A 23,951-nucleotide genomic window follows, 5' to 3' on the forward strand; every position below is an offset into this window, starting at 1 on the left:
ACACGCTCAAGGGTAAGCAACTCTTTCCAGACTTCCTGGAGTTGAACACACTTGCAGACGGCCTCAGTGCCCCGACACGAGGAGAAAGCAACAAAATAAATAAAGCAATACAAACAACACAATAACTTCACAGGTGTTTCATCTGTCTGGGAAGAGGAGAGCGAAGGTCGAGGGGTGCGATGAAGAAAAAAAACCCTTCAGATAAAGAGTGACACTTCTTCCAGCAGAATCAAGGGCTTGCTTTATTTCCTGGTGCTTGCCAGTATCCATGACAACAGCTGCCTTGACAGGATGTGCATATGGCACTTCTCTGCCAGCTGGTGAGAACAATGTTTGAACTAGTACATTGAGATGCTGAGCAAACAGGGGGAGAGATGGAGAGAGAGAGAGGTGAGGGAGAAAGGAAGAGAGGGAGAGAGAGATAGGGGGAAAAGTTGCCACGTCTTAACCCGCTGGGAAGACAGCCATCCCCCTGATCAATTATGAAGAGACAGGGCGAGGAGCTGCCACTGTCTGTCTGGCTGTGCGGTGAGGAGCCAGGCTCTCCGAGCTCCTGGTAAACAAACACAACACAGTGGCGCTGGGTCCTAACAGCATCGATCTGTCTCCTCTGATGCACACACACTCACAGCCGTTGTCTGATACTTCAGGGGACACCAGGATGTGGAGAAGAGCTGGACTACTTCAGATCAGATCCCTGTCCTGTTCTGTCTTTGAAGGAACCAAACAGACAACAACAAATGCAACCAGATGACAACCAGAGTCTTGAGCTTTGAATGTGGGATAGGCTACTTGTTTAACTGGATACGTTTTGGGAAAAACTCAAGGTTTTAGGTTCTCTGAACTAATCAAGTAACATCCGAAGTTGGGAAGTTTGCAACAAGCTAGTTTCCGTACTTCATTGTGCCTTATTTTTCCATTCTAAACGATGCATTTATCGATTAGTCATGGTGCTTTCAGATGCACGAGTGAGTTATAAGTACCCTCGCCAAGTCATTATCAGTTGGGCCGGGTGGATGAGATTGTAAATTGCGGGAGATTTCACGCCCATCCAAGCGGTGACTGTGATTGTGTGGCTTTAGTGGTCGGCTAATGGCTTTAGCACAACAATTAACAGGAGGAAATGTTTATCCATGCTCCGATCAATACTGTCCTCTGATGAATAAAAGGACAAAGTCAAAGAAGTCATTCAATACAAGGTAGAGGTCAGGAGAGTGGCGCTTCCCACAGCACACGGATGGAGACGTTTAATGGCTTTTCCAATATGAACATGAACGCTGGGAAGGTGGGGGAATGTAATCAAGTCCACTTTGCCTATTAGAGGGACACTTGTTTAGAACTGTTAAAGGGATAGCTCACTCAAAAATTTAAATCATGACATTTTTTACTCAGTCCAAACCCATTTGACATTCTTTTTTCAGTGAAACACCAAACACCCCCCAAATATAATAAAGGTGAATGAGAACTGGTAATGTCAAGCTGCAAAAATGAATTCCAGAACCGGATAAGTCTGACTTTAGACTGATTTCATCAATGAATCGGATTCGTTTGTTAATCTTTTGTGTAAAGAACAGACAGACTATGTGTAAAGAAAGGACTGAACAGACAGCCAATTCATGAACAACCAAATAAGATTCATTGAATCTGTTCATCAAAACTAGTCTAAATAATGAATTTGGTTCTTATGATCCGAACACAATGGTGAACAGTCCGCAAGTTGAATAACAACTTAGATTTTGCATCTGACTGCAGAAGACTAAAACAAGATTAAGACATAATGGACTACTATAATGGTACTTTTTTCATTCTGGAGCCTCAGTCCTCATTCACGTTCATTACATGGAAGACAGACCAGGAAAAATGATCCTTTTGTGTTCTACAAATACGAAGAAAGTTCTAAAGGTTTGAAATAATGGGTGAGGGTGAGTAAATGCTGACAGAACATTCACTTTTTTGGCTGAACTATTCCTTTAATGTTTCGTGCAGAAATTTTTGTCTGCCCTTGTCCTGTAATAGTTCAAAAACATTCCTTATTAGTGACAACACCGGACTATATTACTTATATTCGCCCCTGTGCGGAAAAAAACACACACAAGAATGCAACACAAAAACATATTAGGTGCTTTCCAGATTCAACAAAAGCAAAGCAGCCACTGAAGTTTTGCTGGACGTCTGAAAGCTGCTTGCTTTGCTTTGCTTTTCTTCATCCTATAAGTTTTGTTGCTGTGCAGAAGAAATGCAGGCTGCCATCCATTAATGCACACATTGTATAAACAGCACAATGCATCACATTCCACAGAGCTAGGAGCTCAAGGAGAACCTGGGCTGGAGCGTAAATAACAAGGCACTCAGGAACATATTTGATGTTGATATCTATCTCTAAGGACTGGGGAGGGGGAGAACAGAAAGAAACAAACTTGCACATTCAGTACAATGAAGAGCACATGGAAGACACACACATAAACATTATTGCGAGGGCTTCGCAATCCTTATGAAAATACGATTCGGCCCAAATGGATCAGCTGTAATTGGTTTCAGATAGCGAGGTCGAGGGGGAAAGGCGATACCAGTCACTATTATACAAAGTGGAGGGGAGAAACACGAATGTTTACACAGGCGTTCCTCAGCTACGTTAATAGCCAAGCAGAGATCACCGGAGAGAAAAAGAGACAGGCGAAAGAAACATATGTCAGCTCTCTCACCCCTTTCACCAGGCAGTCTGTGTTTAGACTTAACACAGGGGTAATGAGGAATACATTGCAACATTCTCAGCGCTAAAACAAGCATGAAAAGCATTAGCAGCCAGTCGCAGCTTGGCACATCATCACAAACGCATCCTCGTTTCCAAGGATCAGCCTTTAAACCAAGCTTTTAGAGTCGATGCGGCTTCTGCAACTGTGACCAAACGTATTACAAGACTACACAACAGTGTTACAGACAGAAAAACTAGCTTCTTGAGAACGGAAACACAGTGGATTAATCTGGATTTCTGAGAATGCTAGGTACACAATACTTACGGATAAACAAGGGTGGGGTCGTTTTGTGCACTTTTAAAGCCTGTAATTCAATTGAAATGTGTTTTTTGGAGACGTAAGACTTCTCTAGATTACAATGCCACACGCGTTCTGCAGGAAGTTTTGTGCACCAGAAGATCTCCGGGCTTGTAGTCGCAGAGGGCACGTCAACCCTCGGCTTATGGAAAACACGCACAACAAGACAGAGATAGAGCGAGAGAGCGAGAGCACAACCCTTATCAAACCGACAGGAGTCGGCTGCCACGAAAAACAAAGGACAAACAGTTTAAGCTGAACAAACAAACAGAGCTGATTGGCCGGGGGTCTGCGCAGCCTGTGCAAAGATAGGGCCCCACTCTTGACAGCAAAATATTGACACCATATCTGTTATGTAAGTGTGTTTAGGACATAGGGGTCTGATGAGGGGCCAGGCCACTCATGAATAGAAAACGTCGCTCCAGGCACGGATTTCATAAACAAGACGTGCGCTGAGGACATAACAGCCCCGCAGCGGGCCTGCGTTGGGCGCCACGCGCTCGTCAGTATGAATGACAGCTGAACACGTTAAAGGTCCATTTGGACACACAACAGCAGTAGGTCAGTCTGTGGACAGTGTACCAACCTCTGTTGTGACGAGGTTGACTGATACAATGGTGGAACAGACTGCCTTTTATCAAAGGTCATCCATAGCTGTGATCTGTGTTAGCGCACCAGTGAACCAGGGCTTATCGAGGTGGCTGGGCTGTCTTTTTGAGATCCAAATACTGAGGCTGCATTTGGCTCTATGGAGACAAATTGTCTTTAAATTAGTAACCGTGAAATTACACACTGAATTTTGTTTTTACGTGGCCACTCCGAAAAAACCCTTTAAAGTGAACCAAACTCAGACTATATCAGATGGCACGTATTAGGGATTATTAGTTTTGTGACGATTATATGATGTTATATATACACAATTATCATCATATTAAATAAAAATACAACAAATGAATAAATTAATATAATTCAAGTGATTAACAAGCTCTATTTTTAGAGCAATAATTATTAACAACAACAACAATAATAATAATGAACATGATCATCTAATTATTAATAAAATAATGTCCAGTTTACAAAAAAAGAGTATGAATGAAATGAAAAGAAGAGACCCAGTAACAACTAAATGGACCAAAGTATGATCTAAATCCACTTTTAAGACTAGAGACTGTGAGCGCAAAGAGAATTTAGTTATTTTTCCACTTACTTTATTTTTTAGCCCACTAATTTGTAGAACTTGTCACTTTCACTTGGACTTATTTAGATTTAATTATAAACAAGATACACCTTCCTTTGTTCTGTGTCTTGTTTATTCTTTAACTTTCTTCTTCCATTTCTGGTTTTAACTAAAGGAAAAGTCTGCCTATCATCTATGTGTGTATGTAACAAATAAATAACTTTGACTTGTGAGGTCTGAGTTTAGTTCTTTAAAAAGGACTCAAGTGGGAAAACACCCCAAGACACAACATGTCCAGTAAGGATGAGCAGTGTACGCACAGCATCCATTCGTGCAGCCGACACAAATAAAAAATGAGGAGAGGAGAGCAAGGGAGAGAGAGAGCGAGAGAGAGAGATCTCAGTTATTGTGGATACAGACACAGAGTGTTTTTCCTCAGCCAAACGCCATACTTCTCAGACAAGAGAAAAGGATGTGGGAATAATGAGTGTTTTTATGTATGACTCAATAAATCAGCGGTGTGTGCAGCTCGCGGGCCGGTCCGTGGAGACACTCCTCAGCTGCAGGGCCAAGCGCGAGCTAACCGGCAGAACAATGGGCTTCTGTGAGCTGCGCTCTCTCTTTTTCTCCTTTCATTCCTTCTCCAGCTTTTCCCCCTCAATCTCTCGTACGCAGTTCCCATCTTTCCTCGCTCCGCGCCTCACATCTCCGTCTCCCTCGCTCGCTTCTTGTTTATTGATTTTCTAGATTAAGGATCCCATGGAGAGGGATTGTAACACACAACCATAAAATTATTTTGGGGTGTGCTTATTTGCCTTCCCCTTGCATCTATTTGGCCTGTGTCTGTAGACAATTATGCTTCCCCAGCCCAGTCTCAGGTGCTAATAATGAAGGACAAATAGAATCATATGTGTAAACTTCCCCTTCTGATGAAAATTTATATTAACTTTCTGCCACTGTAAACACAGAGGCATAGCCCAGCCCTCCCTGGTGAATTTGAGATGAATTCGCTCATTTCTACCCCAGAAAGCCGGGCATTTACGGGAGGGAGAGAGAGAAAACAGAGATCTGCTTCATTGTGTAACCTCACACTTATTTTTTCAAGTGCGAGGAGACAAAACACGAGTCTGTCCGGCCCATCAGGGTTAGTGTGTGTGCGCAGACAACAGTGATGTGTGCGTTTGCCCGTGTTGTGTGTGTGTGAATGCACGGTCCTCGTTGGGGAAACGGTGCCAGCAATAACAGACCAAACAGAGTCGGCTTCCACCGTTCACTGCAACCACAAACATTCATACGCTTCCCGCCTCCTGCAGACATCGTTATGGATGGTTCTCGCAAATCCGCGCCGCACTTTAGCACTGGACCACGTATAATAGTTTACAGTATCGCCAGCAACCTGTGGAGGGAATTAGACGGCAGGGGCCCCGTACTGAAAACAACATCTGTATCCCATAGAAATCCAGCAACACGTACCGAGAAGAGCGAGAGAATTTCCACTCAAATTAGTTGCTTTTGCTAAGTTGAACATCACTATTACTATTGATCATTAGAGTGATTTGAACAAATCATTAACCTTAGTTTTAAACTGTGGCGTATATCACAAATTATAATTACCGGTATACAGGAAAATCCACAACAGCAATACATTGATAAACACTTATGTTTGAAAATAATGGCATAAATGGCAAAAATAATTGATAACCAAGCTGACAAGTTGAAGCTGGTAAGCAGAATTCATATCCAAAGATCAAAGAAAACCAAATGTTAAAGTTTCCAAATCCATGTACATGTTCAAAAAATGTAAGATTCGAACATTGGCCAAGGGCCAATGAGGCACCCTTATTATAGAGCCATGCAATTTCTTGTAGTTCAGATTCAAATGTTTTACTGGTCGACCACAAATTTTGTGGAAAACTAGTCATACCTAAGGATGAGAATATCCTTGTAAAGGATCTTTCAATCTGAGCCACAAAGAAACCATCTAACAACCACCTAGAACACCCTAGTACCACGGCAGTATGATTTGAGTCAAATTTGCTATCATGTAATCTCATGCAATTCATTTTAAAGATGCTTAAAATGTCATAAAGAGGTATCACAGATCAGTTTGAGAACCAAGTGCCTCTCCTCCTCTATATCTCTCTGGGAGCTCAGACATTGTTTCTGCACATCTCTGTCTGGTTTCTTTGCTTTATGAAATTCGATCTCTCCCTGCTTCTCAACGGCTGGCTTTGGTAAAGCCCTTGCTTTCAACTGCTGTATATCATCTGGGTTTAGATAAGGTGACTCTACTGGGCCTTTTATCTGCCTTCTTTACAAAGCCTCGACCAAGAAAGAAGACTGCTTTTCACTTACACCATCAACACGTGCAAACTAGTGCAGGTCGGTGAATTAAATAAAGGAAGAGAGAGGCGGCGAATGAGTCCCCACTTCCGTGTGTGCTCGATGCACTTGGCTTCTTTTTCAAGTGATTATGATCCATCTCTTTTTAGCAGTTCCACGCCACTGAGCGTCACATGGTTGGAGGAATACCTCTTAATAAATGTTGCATTCAGGGGCGAGAGAGAGCACACTCCACACTTTATTTAGAGTGAGGCCGCAGGAAATAAGAAGGAAAAGAGTGGCACAGGGCTTTTGTCAGAGCGAACGAATGGACTTGTACTCAGTTTGGGCATAGCGTTTGTTGACAAGAACTTATTAAGAGGCTCAGACAGCAGAGTACACAGCTAGAGGCGAAGTGTAGACTCTCTGCAGGAGGGGAGAGAGGCACCAATCTCTCAGTCCCATTGACAAAAGAAGTGTTTGTGCAGGGTGTCGATAGCAATACACAGATGCAATGAAAAACAAACTACGGGTCTCATGCAGACCTAGGTAGGAAATTATTGCAGTTGACTGAGCAGGTGGTAAACTTTAACACTACGAGTGAATGAGATCATGGTGTGCTTATGTCTCTATTTTAAATAAATGAATAAATCAATAAAAAGACAAACTCAAAATTACATTGCCCACATGAGCAACACTGCAATGAACTAAACCTGGCAAAACCTAATTTTGGAGATGTACTCAAATGGCTAAATTAAGTAAATAATGTTGTCTCTTTTATTCTAAAAATGCTAAATATTTTCTTTTAGGTGTATGTTTAGGGTTAAGTCTGTAATAATCATAACTAGTTTCACATTATATCCGAGCATGTGTGTGTGGTCCACGGTGAGCTCTTATATACACTGTTACCCACAAGGTTGACTGGCCACTTTGTGACCTTCAACGTAAAGCACAAACCTTTGATTACCGTGCAGCTAACCAGTAACCACAGATGAAATGTTGTAGAGTATGCGGTTTCTACTCCAACTGAAAAATACATGCTAAAGGAAGCTCAAAAATGGTGCTCCGGCTAGTGCAAAAAAAATGATCACCGCAAAATGGAATCGGGTTACAACAGCACGAGTCTCTCCAGGTGAAGACAAACTATTGTTTTCAGTCCATTTACCTGAGCGCTCAACTGTCATTAGTTTGCGGTGGGCCGGTAGTCCATTCAGCCTGGGTGATGGATCTTCCCAGCCCATCTCAATGAGCGTTGAGCTGTGCCGGAGATCAGTGGAGTTAATAGCGTTACATCTAGCCGGTGGTGGGCCAATGCATCTCCGTCAATCCTTCCCGCTGATGGAGCACTGGGGCCCCGGGCCCTCCTGGCTATGTGTGCCAGCGATCTGCGGCGTTTGTCTTGTGAATATTCCAATTACAGTGCGTGCCTGACCTTTTGAGTGAGCTGAGCTGGGGTAGAGTTATCTTCCCTCCTGACACACAGCGCCTATCAGTCAATGTTTCAGCGAGAGAGACAGAGAGAGAGACAGATCTGTTCTAAGGGTTTCAGGCTGATTACAAAGAGCTTTGGATTGTTACACATAGCCCTAGATTAAGATGCATTCAAATGCGCAGATAAACATTCGTGTTCACTCAAACACGCTCGCTCTGTGTATCCACATGCCATGTATCTGCTATAATCATCTGGCTAACTGCCTGACTACACTCGCTCCCGCAAACAAACCCTGTGACGGGCCTATACGCCTTTTTACGAGGTTTATTTCACAGACCTAGCGTGAACAAAGTCATACTTTTGTAGTTCCCTCACCCTCCCAACAGCTAATCTACATCTTTCATTGAATCAAGAATGGAAATGGTCAAGAAATGCTTCTTTTTCAATTTCATGCTGAGGTAGCTCAACTTAGTAGAAGTAATTTCTCCTAACAAGAAAATTCATCACAATGTCGTTCACTTAGTTCGACCATGAGAGAAATTCCCCTCCTTCTTTCGCTTTTTTCCCCCCTTATTCTACGCTTTGATGAACATCCCTAAAGCATCCCCACTTCTTCCATAACACTTCTGACCATAACTAGACAATTAAGTCAGCTGTTAAAAAGAAACAAGAGACTGTGATCTACATCGACAAGAAATTAAATGTAAGAACATGCGTAACTGGCAATGTAAACCACAAATAATACACAACTTGTGTACACAAGATGAATTAGAAACCAAAAAAGTTTGATGTGGGATTTATGGTGAAACGATTTTCACTGAAATTGCTAGAAAAAGTTCACAAGTATTAATTTAAACACAAAATTCTAAAGTGGAAAGACTGAAAACTTTGAAAATGTATTTTTTTTTACAGTGTATCACACATAATTATAAAGAAATAGTCATGTTATGGCTATAAAATATGACTGGATGAAACAGACAACCACAGTCAAACTGAGGTAAGCGCCCAATGTCACCACACAACTAAGGAAATACCTAGCGGGCAAATTCATCCATCAAATAACTTCTGGTAAATACCTCTAGCAATAACAATCACATTTCAATTGAAATGAAGTAGCTTTGGAAGATTTGAGCGTGAAAGCAATATCAGCTTAGCGTCAAATCAAGCATGAAGCCTCACACACAACCTTAATTCATGTTTTGCATACGACAACAGCATTTCCTTATCACGGCGTTCACTCAATCCCTCTCATGCACAATGTGGCGTACGCCGCTAGTTCCCACTCTTTGCACGTGCTAACATTCGCGGCTGTTTTCTGGCTTGAGATGGAGATGTTCAGGCCAAAAACACAGCGATGGAGAGGGGATATAGTATCTATCCTACACTTTAAAGATAAAAAATGTACCCGTACGAGCCCCCAGAAATAACACCCACTGAGAAAGCCTGCAAGCCCAGGCTAAGTGACACATGCGTGCATTTGAAAAGCCTCTTGTGTATTTGCGAGCTGAGGCCGGGCTTATTTACAGCATTTGTTGAAAAGCCCTGAAGAGCTGCAAGCTGAGAGGGTCTCTTACATATGTATTCAGTCTGGGGGCAGTGAGCTATGAGCCAGGCCAGACGCCACTCATATGATCTCCCTCTCGCTCGCTCTCTTCCAGCATTATGGAATTCAAATATTCAAGTGGAAGAGTGGCAACATCTGACTACCTTGTGCATAGTAAATAGAACGAGGGAGAGAGGAAGGAACCGGGAGAGAGAACAGCTCTGGCAATCGCAGCCCTCAACTCCTTAACCAGATTTACATCATTTTAATATTTGTTCCGGAAAACCATCACATACAAACATCCCCAGGCAGGCGTTTCACAGGCTGATTTGTTACTATTCATGGATAAACCGGAGAGAAACTGTAATACTAGACATGCTTGTTAAATTCACAAGGCTCCAAAGCTGCCTTCTAGAAAATCCTGCCTCTTGGTTGTCAGCTTAAGATGCCGGGCATCTGCATATGTGAGCGTTTTAAGCTCTGTTAAATGGTTTGTGGTGTCATAGGCTGTCAGAGATACTGGGAGGATGAGGTTCAGGATGCTCCAGTTTCCTCACCATGTTTTTATTGAGTTTGAGTTCAAGATGACTCTAAAAGATTCCTCGCTCTGGGGGCCTTTCTCTGAATTACCTGCCTCAAAACATATAACGTTCGGTTCGCTGCTCTGTTCGCCACACAAGGTTTGGGCAATGAACTACACTACCCATAAGCACCTGCTCCACATTCTTAAAACAGTTTTTGATGGCATAATCCACAGTGAAAATACGTCACTTTTGTCTCTGGTGGAGGCTTCTGCCCTGAGGGCTGTTATAGATTTCAGTGCTATTAAATTCCACAGGCAGGGCTGTTAGGAAACATCAAAACAGTAGGAAATGAGATGTGAAGTGGTCATTGATCTTGACCGACCAACTGCTGGAGTTTTATTTACACACAGAGGTTAAACGTAATTGCTAAACACAAGCGGCTGGTCAGAGTTGTGGCCTAATGGTTAGTGGTTAGCCCCTGTGCTAACACATTGAGCAGCGGTGCCCGGTTGGGGTCAAGGGAGTTTGAATCCGGGAAATGTCATTTCTTAATAACCCACTAGCCTCCACCCTTCTCCACTCTTGAATCAATAAAGAGATATCAAATTAAATAAAACATATAAACAGTATACCATAAAAGTACACCAGTATTTATAAATGTTAAAAAAGTATAAAATAAAAAATATATAACATAAATGCATAAAAAGCATAAATACACAAAAGTATAAAATAGGTTAATAATGTATAAAATAACATAAAACAATTTAAAGAATCAAATAAGCATATAAAAATAAGTATATTACAATCAAATAAAATATGGCTGCACTACATAAGCACTAGTAAGGTATAAACATGTTACATAAAACAATTCTCATTTGTTGCCTAAATGTGCAGACATGGCTTATTCAATTTATAACTGTAAGGCTGAAGGTGTGTGTGTGTTTCACCTGTGCACGTCTTTGACCAGTGTTTCGCCCCCATGACGCTACTAGGGTCGCCCAAGCTTGAGCAATGTTCATGAGTGTTTGTTTCCAGCATATTTCACTCTGTTCCTTTCTCTCTCTATCCCTCCTCCTCATCCTGTCCCTCGCTCGATCTCTCTTTCAAAGCCACGGATTGACATTTCGCCCGGTCTCTAGAGAGGCCGATGGGAAATGGAGTTACTACTGCAGGCACACTGTAATTTCCATACAGCCACATGTTATGTGGCCTAAACACAAGTGACCACTCCAGGATCTGAGTCTGCGGCGATAATAGAATAATGCCTGCTGTTGTCTGGGGAGGAACGGAGCAGGCACATCAGTCACGGCGAGGCTTATATCTTGCAGTGTCATCGCGAGAGGCAGCACGCCTCTATATGTCAAAGCTCGACGTCTACAATGTTCGCTGATAGTGAAATGGTAACCGTAAAATGCAACAACAAGCCATCGAGAGTGCATAAAACACATTTTATTTTGTTTCTAGCACTGATCTTTATGAGAGCTTTATGAAAGGTGTGAAAGATATGAAAACACGTGCTCTGGTGAAACCGTATGTGTGTGTGTGTTATTTACACACTGTAGTGGAGGAGTCTCAGGCCGGTGTGATAAAGCTAATGAGCTTCTTTGTGCTGGAGTGTAAATGAGACAGTCACCTCGCTTTCGCTATCTGCACGGTAGAGACTCCAGGGGTGATTACTGCTTTAAATTATGCTCAAGGGCAAAGTGTTATTTGCATCAGAGGGGCTTTTATTTGGCTGATGAGCGGCGAAAGCCGTCATCACCCTGCCTGAAGATGTTGCACTCGCAGCTCCCGGTGGACGGCGGGGGAGACAGGCTGTTTGTGTGGCGTCTCTGCGTTACTTTGTTACTTTCCCCTCCTGAATGACAGTCAATGGACCCCTAGAGACGCCTCCTCCCACCTCTTCTGAACGCATGCATGTGTGTTAATGTGTTTGTGGGGTGATGATGGAGTCAGACTCATTGAATATCAATTAGCACACTAGTTTTTCCTCTGTTATGCTTCCGTTCATGGTCTATTGTTGGATATTTTCCAGGTGTGTTCTAGCATTTGCGCAAAATCTTTGTGAAAACAAAGTAAATAAGTGCAAAATAAGTCCTTTTTAGATCATTTGTTTTCCGTGGACACCCCCCTCCCTCCTCCCCAAGTGGTTCCCTCAACTGCGATACTACCTCCAATTTCATTTGCTCTTACACCTGAAGAAGACGGGGAAAATATGGCTGACACTGGCTGTCAGGCGTCTCATCTTAAATTCTCCTCGAGCTAAAATGTCGGGTTAATTGCTGTCATTTTTACACCGGGCCAGCGACTTACACACCGCTTCCTGTAACAATTGCTGTTAGCAGGGGAAAAATATTTAAAATGAACAGTGTCCTGTGCATCTGGACACGACATTCATAAATGCATATGGAAGTGTGGCTAATAAAAAGCACAGAACTGATCAAAAAACAATATTGAGAGTTAAACAACAGAAATATAGCGAGCGAGAGCCAATGAAAAATGACGTTTTATAAATTACCGCAGAATTTATAATTGAATTCTAATGGATGATGTTGAAATAGATGGCAGGTGGATTTTTTTTTACTTATCCTCTCCAGACAGGAAGTTCATTTTTTAGAGTATGGCTAACCACACTATAAATCCATACAATCACAGATTATTAAACCAGAACAATCATCTAGACGGTCCATTATATCATATCACATTATCTACAGATCAATGCAAACCTTCTTGTATACACATGCACTACTATTAATATAACAACATTAAAAGCTCATTTAACAACAGCCTACAATCAATGAAGTCCATGTCCTTGGCAACCATTTCTTATTACAAAAATGAGCCACAACACAACCATAAAAGTTCATGCTTAAATGGGCAAATCCTGGATTTAGTGCCTTAATCAATAATGAAAATTGAAAGGAAAATAAATGATAATATTAATAATTTAAAAAATTCACCAGAAATTTCCAGGTGTTTTTTCCTAAGTAAGAAAGTTTGGCAATGCACAAAAACATTACTAATACTTATTTTTAATTGGACTCTTTTATCTTTCTCTATTAAACACACACACACACACACACACACACACATTATTAGGCAGATGTGTAGGAATTCTCTGACTGTGGCGTGTGTGAGAGGGAACTGTGCAGGAAGTGTGTGAAGTTAACAGCACCTGGCCTCCCTTTAAAAAGCCTCCCGAGGCCTGTTAGCTGGCCCACTCATTTCAATGTGTCTGTCTGTGCTCTCTCGCTCGCTCTCTGTAAGTGAAACATTGTCACTCTCTCCACTGTCTCTATGGTACTTATCTCTCCTCTCTTCACTCTTTCTGCTTACACTGCCCTTTTCTTCCACTCTTAGTGTGGATTATCTACAGACAGATAACACAAAATTTATTCAAGTAATATCCAGCTATACAGGAATAATACTACTAACTGTTATTACAAATTATTAACAATAACTTTCGCACAAATGAAATTTTACTATTCAATAATTTTTTGAATAATGTTATTTGTTATACTATTTAAGACTATTAGCTATTGTTAAACTAACAATAAGTAACAATAATAGTAACATACAAATTCAGTTTTACAATTTAATCATTTAATAACATTATTTGTTATTGTTTAACTATTTATGACTATTAGCTATTGTTAAACTAACAATAAGTAATACTATTATAATAATAAACAACTTTAATACTTATGTTAGATGCTTTCGTATTGTAATGCTGAATCTGATCTAATGTTGCGATATAAAAGCTATTTAAAAATAAGATTTTTTTTAGTTATACATATATTTAGATTTATATTATATACATTTATATTTATAATAATAATACTTTTTTTTTTTTTTTACAATTTCTAATTCTGTTTGTTTACTTAATAATACAATAAAACTTAACAATATTAAATACTGTTAACAAGTAATAATAATAATAACAATGATGATGATGATTGATAAACTACTACTACTACTAATACTTCTGATTAGATGCTTCTGAATTTTACTGGCTTTGTACAGTAGCCAGCACAAGACAAATATTAAATCTACAAATTCATTTATGCTAAATAATTTATATGTATTTACATTTTTTGTAATTTATTTTGTAATAAATAATTTAGATTTATACACATTAAAAAGTCAATAAATAATTTATATTTGTATACTGTATATTGTACTGTTATATAACTGTATATTAACATGACAATGTTTTACATTTCTAATTATGTTTATGTTTACAGTATTATAAAATATATAATAATAATATATAATTTATAGAAAACATATATTTTACATTCATTTTACATTACAATAAGTAATTCAAAATTACTTGATTTTTTTATATTTCAGTCTGTTTATAATATATTTATTATAACAAATAAATGAATATGTATTTATTTTTAATATACACATTTAAAATTAATATAAAACTAAAACTGAGATGATCATTTTGACACTTTTTATAATATTTCAATAGGTTTATAATAATAATAAAAATAAACAATCATCATCATCAACTACTAACAATTCACAAATATGAACTATAATCAATAATGTCTTTGATACAAGTTACCAAAAACACGTTTGAAGAGCACACTGTTAACCACAAAACACTGCTCATCTCTATCTCACACACAGTGAAGTGTGCAGGTTAAAACAGAAGTCAGTAATGAGAAAGCGGGGGGATTGACCCCAATCAGACACGTGTGTGAGACACACAGAGAGAGAGAGAGACGGCCAGTGTGATGATGAATGGGAGATGGGGGTGCTGTTGTAATCACCAGCTGGAGAGGGTGGCCAGGAGGGGGGTGTTCCAGGGGCCCACAAAGAGCCGCGGGACACACTTCACTCTGCTACACTGATCCTGTCTTACCCACAGGCTCATGGGCTGCTTTCAGCTGCCGTCAACAGGACTGAGCCACACACACACACACACACACACACACACAAACAAATAAACACACACACACACACACACACACACACACTAAAAGAGCTGTCATTTAATAGCTATAAACTTCAAGATGAAACAAATACAAGCTTATTTAGAACAATTAAATCTAAATAAAAAAAAATCTAAAAATATGTATTATAAACTAAAATTCTAAATATAGCTAAGAAATATAAAAAAAACGTTTTATTTGCGTCCTTTTAAATACAATTCACATGACAACCAAAGTGTTAAAAAGTATTTAAATCCTTGAAAATGATACAAATAATGACTGAGGAATCACAAATTCTGTTTTCACAGACACATACTCACATCCAGTGACACACTCGAGAGTGAATAAGTGAACACACACTCCACACCGCCCGCAGACTCTCCCTGAGCTCAGCCTGACCTCACGCTGCTCTTTTGGTGAGCTGTCAAACCCATCATTCACTGCACCGAGACGGCGCACGCATATACATCAACACACAACACTTCTGCTTTTACAAGTCAAAATAATCAAGCACACTATGCATATATATGCTGACAAAAATACAACATGCATTGGTCAGTTGAGGTTTCAGGAGCGAACGAGATGCCTGGCAGCCCAGAAAGTGTGCTGATGTCAAAGGAGGAGGCCCTCTAGTGGCCACAAAACAAAGACACACAAGCAAAGCTCCGTACTTCACACCCGTCACACACTCACCCGGCACACTTCTCCAACAGATTCACCAACAACACACCCCAAAAACTGCCCAGATTTCTGCACACAACCCTTAAAAGTCTACAAGTTACATCCGAAAACTAACCTCAAATAAACACCACGATAAATAAGAAATAAAAGTCCAGTTCCTGTCTAAATGCACACAACTGAAGGGTGTCAGTCAAATAGCTGCCTGCTGAGTCTTGTGTGAACCCAGCGAGAGGGAGAGAGAGAGAGAGAGAGAGAGAGAGAGAGAGAGAGAGAGAGAGAGAGAGAGAGAGAGAGAGAGAGAGAGAGAGAGCGCGTGGCGGATGACAATGGACGGGGGGGAGAGACGTAACTTACCTGCTGTTGTTGCAGATGCAGCAGCTCGACTGCGCTTACTTCACTGCTCGTCTCCCCACTTGATCTTCCATCTCTACTGCCAGCATCTAATTGGCTGCTTAGGCTGCTCATTCCATTTTGACTCATTGAACTGTTGCTTATTGTCTCATTGGCCGACTCCTGCATCATGACTTAATACCTAGAAGTGATTAAGAGGCACCGGTTAAGGCTCTTGTTACAATCCCCTTTAGTTGCCTCCTAAAAAAAAAAAAAGGAGGGGGGTTAAAAGAAAAAAGAAAAATGGGGGCGAAAAAAAAAAGCTTTCCATTATCAACCCCTGCTCCCTTTGCAAATTAAAGCATTTAAAGGGGGGAGGGGTGGAATTATGCATTCACTGTGTAAATGAAGCAATACAAAGAGATGCACGATTGCACGTTTCTTCCTGCCTTTTATTGTTTTTATTTCGTTTTTTATATTTCACTTAATGAATGCTTTTTTGAATTGTATTCTTTGCATGTCGACCATCCCACGCAGATAAACATCACAAATGTTGTTTAAAAATAAATTCAAGTGACTTCAATGCTGTGTGAATCATTTCAAAAGGCACATGTTTGAAATATACCATGTAAGAAACGTCCTTTTTTTCCCCCTGTTCGAAAGTCTTAAAATATCCCCGTTGCGTCTCGACTGAACGGAGTTGCTTAATGACGCACAGCTAATCATGCAAAATTAAAATTTGGTACAGGAGGTGAGGGGAGAAGAGGGGGAATTACAAATCACATGCTTCTGTACTGTGATGAATGATATAATGGTCTTTTCTTTTAGCTGAAGCAAAATAAAATTTGCCTGCTAGTCAAATGAGGAGAGAAAAAAAAAATCTTATGTCACATATAGGGTAGTTCTTTCCCTCCCTTTTATTTTAATCACATACTCAAATATTCATTACTTCCGTATATTTAACGGCTTCCGCCGAGCACAATTAAGATTCAAACAGAACAAAAATCGCACACGTCAATTTTTACCCAGGCAAATAAATGAAAAAATATTAAATTAATTTCCACTGGCATCTATTGGAAATCAAAACAGAGGAGAGTGGTGGATGCAAAAAAAAAAAAAAAATTCTTTCACGAATATCACTAATGATTGTGCTAAAAACAGCATAAATTATGCATATTACCTCTTCTCTGGTAATAAATGTTTTATCATTTTCCCTGCATAAATGTTGTGTACGTTCACAGGAACCCTGGCAAGATCTGTGGAGATCCCCGCAATAAATAAAAGAATCGTCAGACCCAACAAACTCGATTCAAGGTGTGTTCTGCATAGCTAATATACCCACAAGAGCCTTAATACACACACAGAGACACCCGATCTCCTCCGTCATTCACATATTCATCGAACCCCCCCTCCTCTCTTCCCCTTACACATTTTGTTTCTCTCAGAAAATGATGACAGGCCGTCTCATATTTCAGCGCATTCAAACATAAACAATATTAATTACGCTAATGGCAAGCATGCACAATAAAATATCCCTAATCTCGTGTAATGTTTAGAGGGGATTCGTTTTTCCTGCAACACTTTCATTTATTTCCCTGACAGCTCCGCCATCCTTCTTTCCACAGATTAAACACATCAATTTTGTCACCTGCTACGTACGGACAATTAGCAGCGATCTTTGAACGAGAGCGTACAGTAACTCGACAGCCGAGCCACGGAAAAAAAAAGAAAGAAAGAAAGAAGAACGCCGCTAATCAAACGCACGACACAACAAAGACATAGTCTTCTAATCCACGGCTGCTTTTCAGATCAGCAAATTACATTTTAACGGCTCGGCTTGCGTTTTTATGACAAACACAAGAAGCAAAAAGATTGTTTTTTTTTTTAAAACATTTATTTAGAAAGTACACCACTGGTCAAAAAAACAACTACAAAAGTGCAGAAGATTAACAGACAAGGAGAAAGAGAGAAAAAGAAGCAGAGAGACACACACACACACACAGTGTGAGTGCTGACGAATCTCTCCTGAAGAAACACAAAGCTGCCGTAGAGATTAGGCGACTAATAAGTATTCAAATTAGGCATAAATTTTACATGCCCAATGTTTAAAATATTCAGAGAAGGGCCTCTTGATTGCCTTTACGCGAATTTTATGAACAACGTAATGGAGTGTTTTTTAATGCCACAATGAAGGAGACTAAAAAGTAAGGCATGAGTTTAGGACACTGTTCCTACTCCAAAGTGGGGTTGGGGGGGGGAAGGGGGGAAGGGGGGAATGCTAATTAAAATTACATTTCGGATCACTGTAATCCCAGTTTGCACTCTAGAAATTCAAATATGACTTCTATAAAAAGACAAACTGATTATTCCCAAAATTAAACACACATGTTTTTAAATAACTGAAGAACAGATTACATTTTGATGTAATATTTGAGAAAAAAAGAAGAAAAGAAAAAGATTTTCTTTTTCACTTCAAATTTGGTTTTGGGTTTAATGACGCGGAATACTGATCCTGTCATTATAGAAACACACATTATTAACACTGTATCCTCTAAATCCACATGATCCACAACTGGCGTGTAGGTGTCTAACTGAACGTAATGCTCATGCAGATGTATGCAAAGTGTATTCAGAGAGATCAGGTGCTGCTTTAACCTTAATGACAGCGGTGAGATAAATTAATTAGCCATCTGAAGGCAGCATCCAAATCTGCCAATTACAATGTCAATTAGAAACACATCCTCGCTCGCGATCGTTTCCACGCGATGGAGCGGACGCGAGGAGGGTGGGTGGTTTACGCGTCTGAGTGACACTGAGTGAAGGAGAGAGTCTAGTACGGGACTGTACCGCCTGAGAGAGATGGACGGAGCGAGAGGGAAAGAGAGAGAGGGAAGAAAGCCAGCACCCAAAGTCTGTCTTCATTCTATTGCATGACCCTCGTTTCTCCGTCTCTGACCCTTGAGACCCAACGCCTGTCACTATAACACACTGGTTTTCCCTAAAAACCCACTGGGGTCGAGGGTTCGTGCTATTGGAACAATATTTACAGCCCTCGCTGTACTCCTAGTGTGGAAAAGCTCCGGTCCATTTGACACCGGAAAATTGGACGAGTCCTAAAACACATTTCAGTGAGTCGCTGTGATAAACACAGAGCTTGTGAGCCGTTATTACCCGTATCATCTTGATAACAGTCATAATCTAAAGGAAAATCTGTGCTGGTGTGTATTCAGGAGGGGTTGATAAAAACCAAATCGCTCCATTTCTGGAATAAAAGATGTTATTTGGATCTGTTTCTTTTCTCGCTGTGTTTTTTTTTTGTGCTTTAAACGCTGTAACAGTACCAGGCGTGCGATTCCTTTCTGGCTGTGCAAATGTTTGCTCTCGAATCGTAGGCTGTGCAAATCTGTCCTTTCCATCAGGTGAAAAATCCCAGACAGGATCCTGACAACGCATTCAAGGGCTCCGCCTGTGATTTCGGGTGGGTGGGTTAGCAAAGAAAGGTGTGGGTAGAGAAAGCCACAAATATAGCCCAGATGTTTCTCATATACACACACTCCTCATCACGAAGGAGTAAAGTTACTCATGCTTGTTTGAGCTGATCTGATTTTACAACCGCAAATGTTGCCTCATTATCAAACGCAGCACCCTTCTTATCGGGGCTCGGATATCAATACCAAGTTCTCCATCATCTAAGGCGCTCGGAAACCGCGGGACGTTTTATACAAGTCGCTGAAAAGGGGCACCAGAGGCTGCAACTGTGACATTAACACACACAGAAATCATCCACTTCATTTTTCCCCTCCCGTGGAAACCGGCAGCCCTCTCCCCTGATAGGACGAGCAGAACAGACCTGAAAAAGAGCTTGATGATTATTTCAGGGAGGCATAGGAAAGGCAGACTCCGTGATCCAAGAAGACTAGTCATTATCAGTGCATTGCTCAGGTGCCCGGAATCCTAACATTGCAAGGAAAAAAAAAAAATGCAAAAAATTACATTTCACAGTCTGCTAGCTTCACTCGCTCTGATTCAGTTAAGATATGGATACCATTTAAAATAATCACAAATTCTGTGCTCCACTGAAATTAATTCATCATTGCCATAAGTTACAATGCATACAAAATAAAGCAGCGCGGCGCTCCACTATTCTCCAATATTTAACAGTCGGGAATGCTTAATAAATCAAAATGCCAGATTTAAAAAAAAAAACGATGATGCAAAGTTGGAATTTCAGTCCGTGCATCTGTACGACACGTGAAATGGAGAATATGATCATTAAAAATGCCACTGAACACCTAAAAAAACACAGTCTTAAAGTTAAACAACGCATGCCAGCAGTCCTTTTTGGCTCTTAGGGGTCACCGTACACCGTTAATGACTCTCCTCTAAACCTGAATGTAATATTACAGGCCCCCTCTTCTCAGACAGAGGGATTTCAAAGTGATTCACAATGGACGAGATTACAGAGTAAAAAGAGCATGAGGGAAATCATATTTATACCACGAGTTCAAAAATGAAAAGGGAGGATGAATACATCGCTTTTCAGGATTAATAGTATGCAAAGTAACCGAATCAAGTGTTGTTATCAGTGGTAAAATGAGAACACATTCAAGAAAAAAATTTCAATTCATCGTTTCACTCATGATAAATAGACCATCTGTGATTCGATTCATTCAGCGCTGAATGTTCAGAACTTGATTCTGGGCTATTTACATTAAAAGAAGGAGAAAAGAAAGAGGAGGGGGGAAGCACAGAGACTGAGAGGACAAAAGAACACTGCAATAAATCCTGGAGAAGCTCTGAAACAAAACCAAATCCTTGAGAAACAACAACAAAAAAACCCAAAAAACATACACAATTCATAAATGCTAAACACGTTGTGACCAACAAAGCCGGAGATTCGGTTCAGATTTTCCAGCGCTTCCGGAAAAAAAGAAGAAGAGAAAAGTGAGTGAGTGTTTCAAGTCTTTCCATTTGATTCAAATTTTACCCAGCAAGCACCTCCCTCTCCAAACGTGGGTGACAAGACAGTGACGCTGGTATCTCATCAAGCAGTCCCTGTGCCTGCATTTTGGGTAATTTCTTTAATTAACTCAACCCACCTAATCACCAGTAATTGACCTATAAAAGTAGGAGGCCCCATTGTCTGCTCCAATCATCTTTGGCAGGAGGAGACAGTCTCTCCCTCGCTCTCTTTCTCACTATTTATCCATCTTCTTTCACTATTTACCTGCCTCAAAACGCATATTTCATTTCATTTCGTGCCGCAATTATCCTTTGTGACACCGGCTGCGTGTGGGGCGAGATTAAAAGGCTTGGGGTGGAGGGGGCAAGCGTGCTCGCCCCTGCCCGGGACACGCGGCCGCGTTAACGACCGGGACGGCCCTGCTGCCGCCACACAGACACGAACTCAGAGAGACATAGCTCATGGTGACGTTTCCACTTATTTGAGGCTGATTAGGGTCATTATGTCCCACTGCTCTGATTTATGTTGTCATTCTTTCGGCCTGGTCCTGCATCGATAGATCTTAATGAATTGGTAAATAAGGGTGAAGATTACACTTGACAACACCGCAACATTTCTCATTCATACCCGACAAGATTTATGTAACCAATTAGGGCGGTAACAGGCGAGATTGGTCGAGAGAAAAATAATCTTTCCCGAGGAAAATTACCCAGAGTCTAAAACCTCGACAAAATAGATAATGGGCAGTCTTTAAGGGAGACTTAGTCACAGAGCGAGAGCCTGGGCTGAAGGGTTCTCAGAAGTGCATTTAAAGAGGGAAGCGGCTCTTGTAGGACTTTCAAATTGATTTTTTTTTTTTTTTCTAAAAATTCAACCGCACGACTGCAGGAACACACACACACACGCTAACTAATCAGCCACCATCTGCATGTCCAAACCAGAGGCCATGAAATCAATGGATTAAAAATTAACCTCTCACCAACAAAGAAGCACTTTGATGTGCAAATGTGAACTCAAGGAGGTAGATTGCAAACTAGTACAATAAGAGAAAGAAAATACAAATCAATCGTTTCTCCATGACTTCACTGTGTGATGATGCCTCGACTGAAGAAATCATTTGCATTTTTTAATAGTCTGGTATTTCAATTATTTAATTTACATCTGTGCGGTGTGAGTAACCAGTCGACTCATTTCGCATTAAAATATCAGATAAAAAAGGCTGATCATCAATGAGCGCAGACAGGCCGAGGAGGACCCGGAGGGACGTGGGAGAACAGAGGGAGGAAAACGAGAGTGATGCTGGCGTCGTCTCATCCAGCTTCTCCCTTCAAGCACATGCAAATAAGGCTGTGATGCTTAACTGCATCATTTATGGGGATAATAGCGGCATCATCATTACGGGACTCAAATTAAATTACATCACAATTAGCATAACAAAGTGATTGGTTAAACTTTCAAAACAAATAACCGCCTCGGCTAACGAGCGATGTTAATTGGCATGGGCTCTTTCGAAAAAATAAATAATAAAAAAACGTTGGTAAACGTGTTATGGTTTAAAAAAAATTGAAATTCATATTTTCCTTTTTTGTTTTGTTTATTGTTTTCTTTTTATTTATTTTTTGAGAGGGTATAAAGGAGGCATGAAAAAAAAGTTCAGTGAGGGGATTTGCATAAGAAAAAAACACCAAATATGCAGCATTTAATTTGATCACACTAAACAAGCTATTACAATCAGACTCAGGAGAACAATGTAAATTCTCCATATGTACTAATCACCCAGCTCATTATGCATCAGAGTATTAAATTATAAAGAAGACATCGCCACATTCCAGCACAAAGCCATATAAAAACTTAATAATATGCTCACAATAGCCCAATAGTGAGCGTCGCTCACCCTTATGAATATTTAAGTAAACAAATTGTCTGCCCGCCTTTGCTAGGGATAATTAGTACTCGAGGGCTAATCATTTGACTGACCCCACCTCCAAAATGGGACAGGCTCGTTGAAGTTTTAGGAGACTGAAATCTTAACTCTTTCAAATTAAAAAAAGAAAAAAAGAAATACACACGTAAAACTAATTACTATTTTACATTTATAAGCCTGCTAAAAATTCCAATAGCTGCTCACAAAAATATTGAATTGCTAATATACAGAAAATAAAGCCATAAAAAGCACTCAAATGATTTAATTTCCCATCAGCACACTATAAACTCCACAAACACTTCACTTCAAATAAAATCACCTACTAGGCAAAGTCAAATCACACGAGAAACACACACACTCACACACACCTTACGGCACGCGCACACACACCCGCACAAAACCACATTCATTATCGTCATTGCCATTATCACCAGCAATTAACCCGCAGATGAAAGCAGCCCACAAACCAAGCCGGAGAATGCCTTAAGCCTTGAGGGATGACAGCGAGACTGAAAAGTCCCGATGGATGGGTGAAAGTAGGAAAGCATGGATGGATGGATGGATGGATAGAGGAAAAGGTGGTTTTATTACCTGCAGGTGAGCAGTGTGGTACGGCAAGCTGGACAGGGTGTTTCGCGGAGAGTCGTGCATCACGGGGAAGAGCGTGCGATTATCAGTGTCATCACTCCAACTGTGTTTATACAGACTCGCATCATAAACAAGCGCCTCTTTGGCCCCGTCCCTCACGCGTCGCTCATGCATACTTAAATCGGCAGTGCACCCATTAAAAAAAACGACCCCTATCTCCTGACAATTATTCCTTCATCTCCACTTGTCACCAAGCAATTACGACAGCGCGCAGACAGGGCCCAATAGGAGACGCGGGGCTTTGGGAAGCCGAGCGACCGGCCGGGAACGAAGGGAGGTGATGAAAAAAGTGCCTAAAATGGAAATGTGTCGCCCTGACCCGGAGCTTTTCTGCCTTTTGTGACGCACTGGAAATACTGGCATCATTAGCATTAAATCTCTCAAAACTCTCCAAAAATGCAACTAATCATT

General features: G+C 40.6%; 1 protein-coding gene across 8 annotated transcripts in view; it reads right to left on the reverse strand.

Moving 5' to 3' along the window:
• The window catches only part of foxp2 (forkhead box P2), a 104,617-nt gene that overhangs the window by 40,393 nt on the left and 40,273 nt on the right, over positions 1–23,951 (reverse strand). For 3 of the 8 annotated variants that reach the window (XM_056245253.1, XM_056245257.1, XM_056245255.1), the window contains one exon: positions 16,030–16,207. The exons of 2 other annotated variants lie outside the window; for them this stretch is intronic. In XM_056245253.1, coding sequence (XP_056101228.1) covers positions 16,030–16,197 — 168 coding nt within the window. In that variant the 5' untranslated portion in view covers positions 16,198–16,207. Of the gene's footprint in view, positions 1–16,029; positions 16,208–23,483; positions 23,939–23,951 lie in introns of those variants that run through there. 3 more of the 8 variants (XM_056245256.1, XM_056245252.1, XM_056245254.1) reach the window with 2 other exon arrangements.

Source organism: Rhinichthys klamathensis, unplaced genomic scaffold, assembly GCF_029890125.1.
Source record: "Rhinichthys klamathensis goyatoka isolate OS25496 unplaced genomic scaffold, OSU_Roscu_1.1 h1tg000029l_1, whole genome shotgun sequence".
Taxonomy (NCBI): domain Eukaryota; kingdom Metazoa; phylum Chordata; class Actinopteri; order Cypriniformes; family Leuciscidae; genus Rhinichthys; species Rhinichthys klamathensis.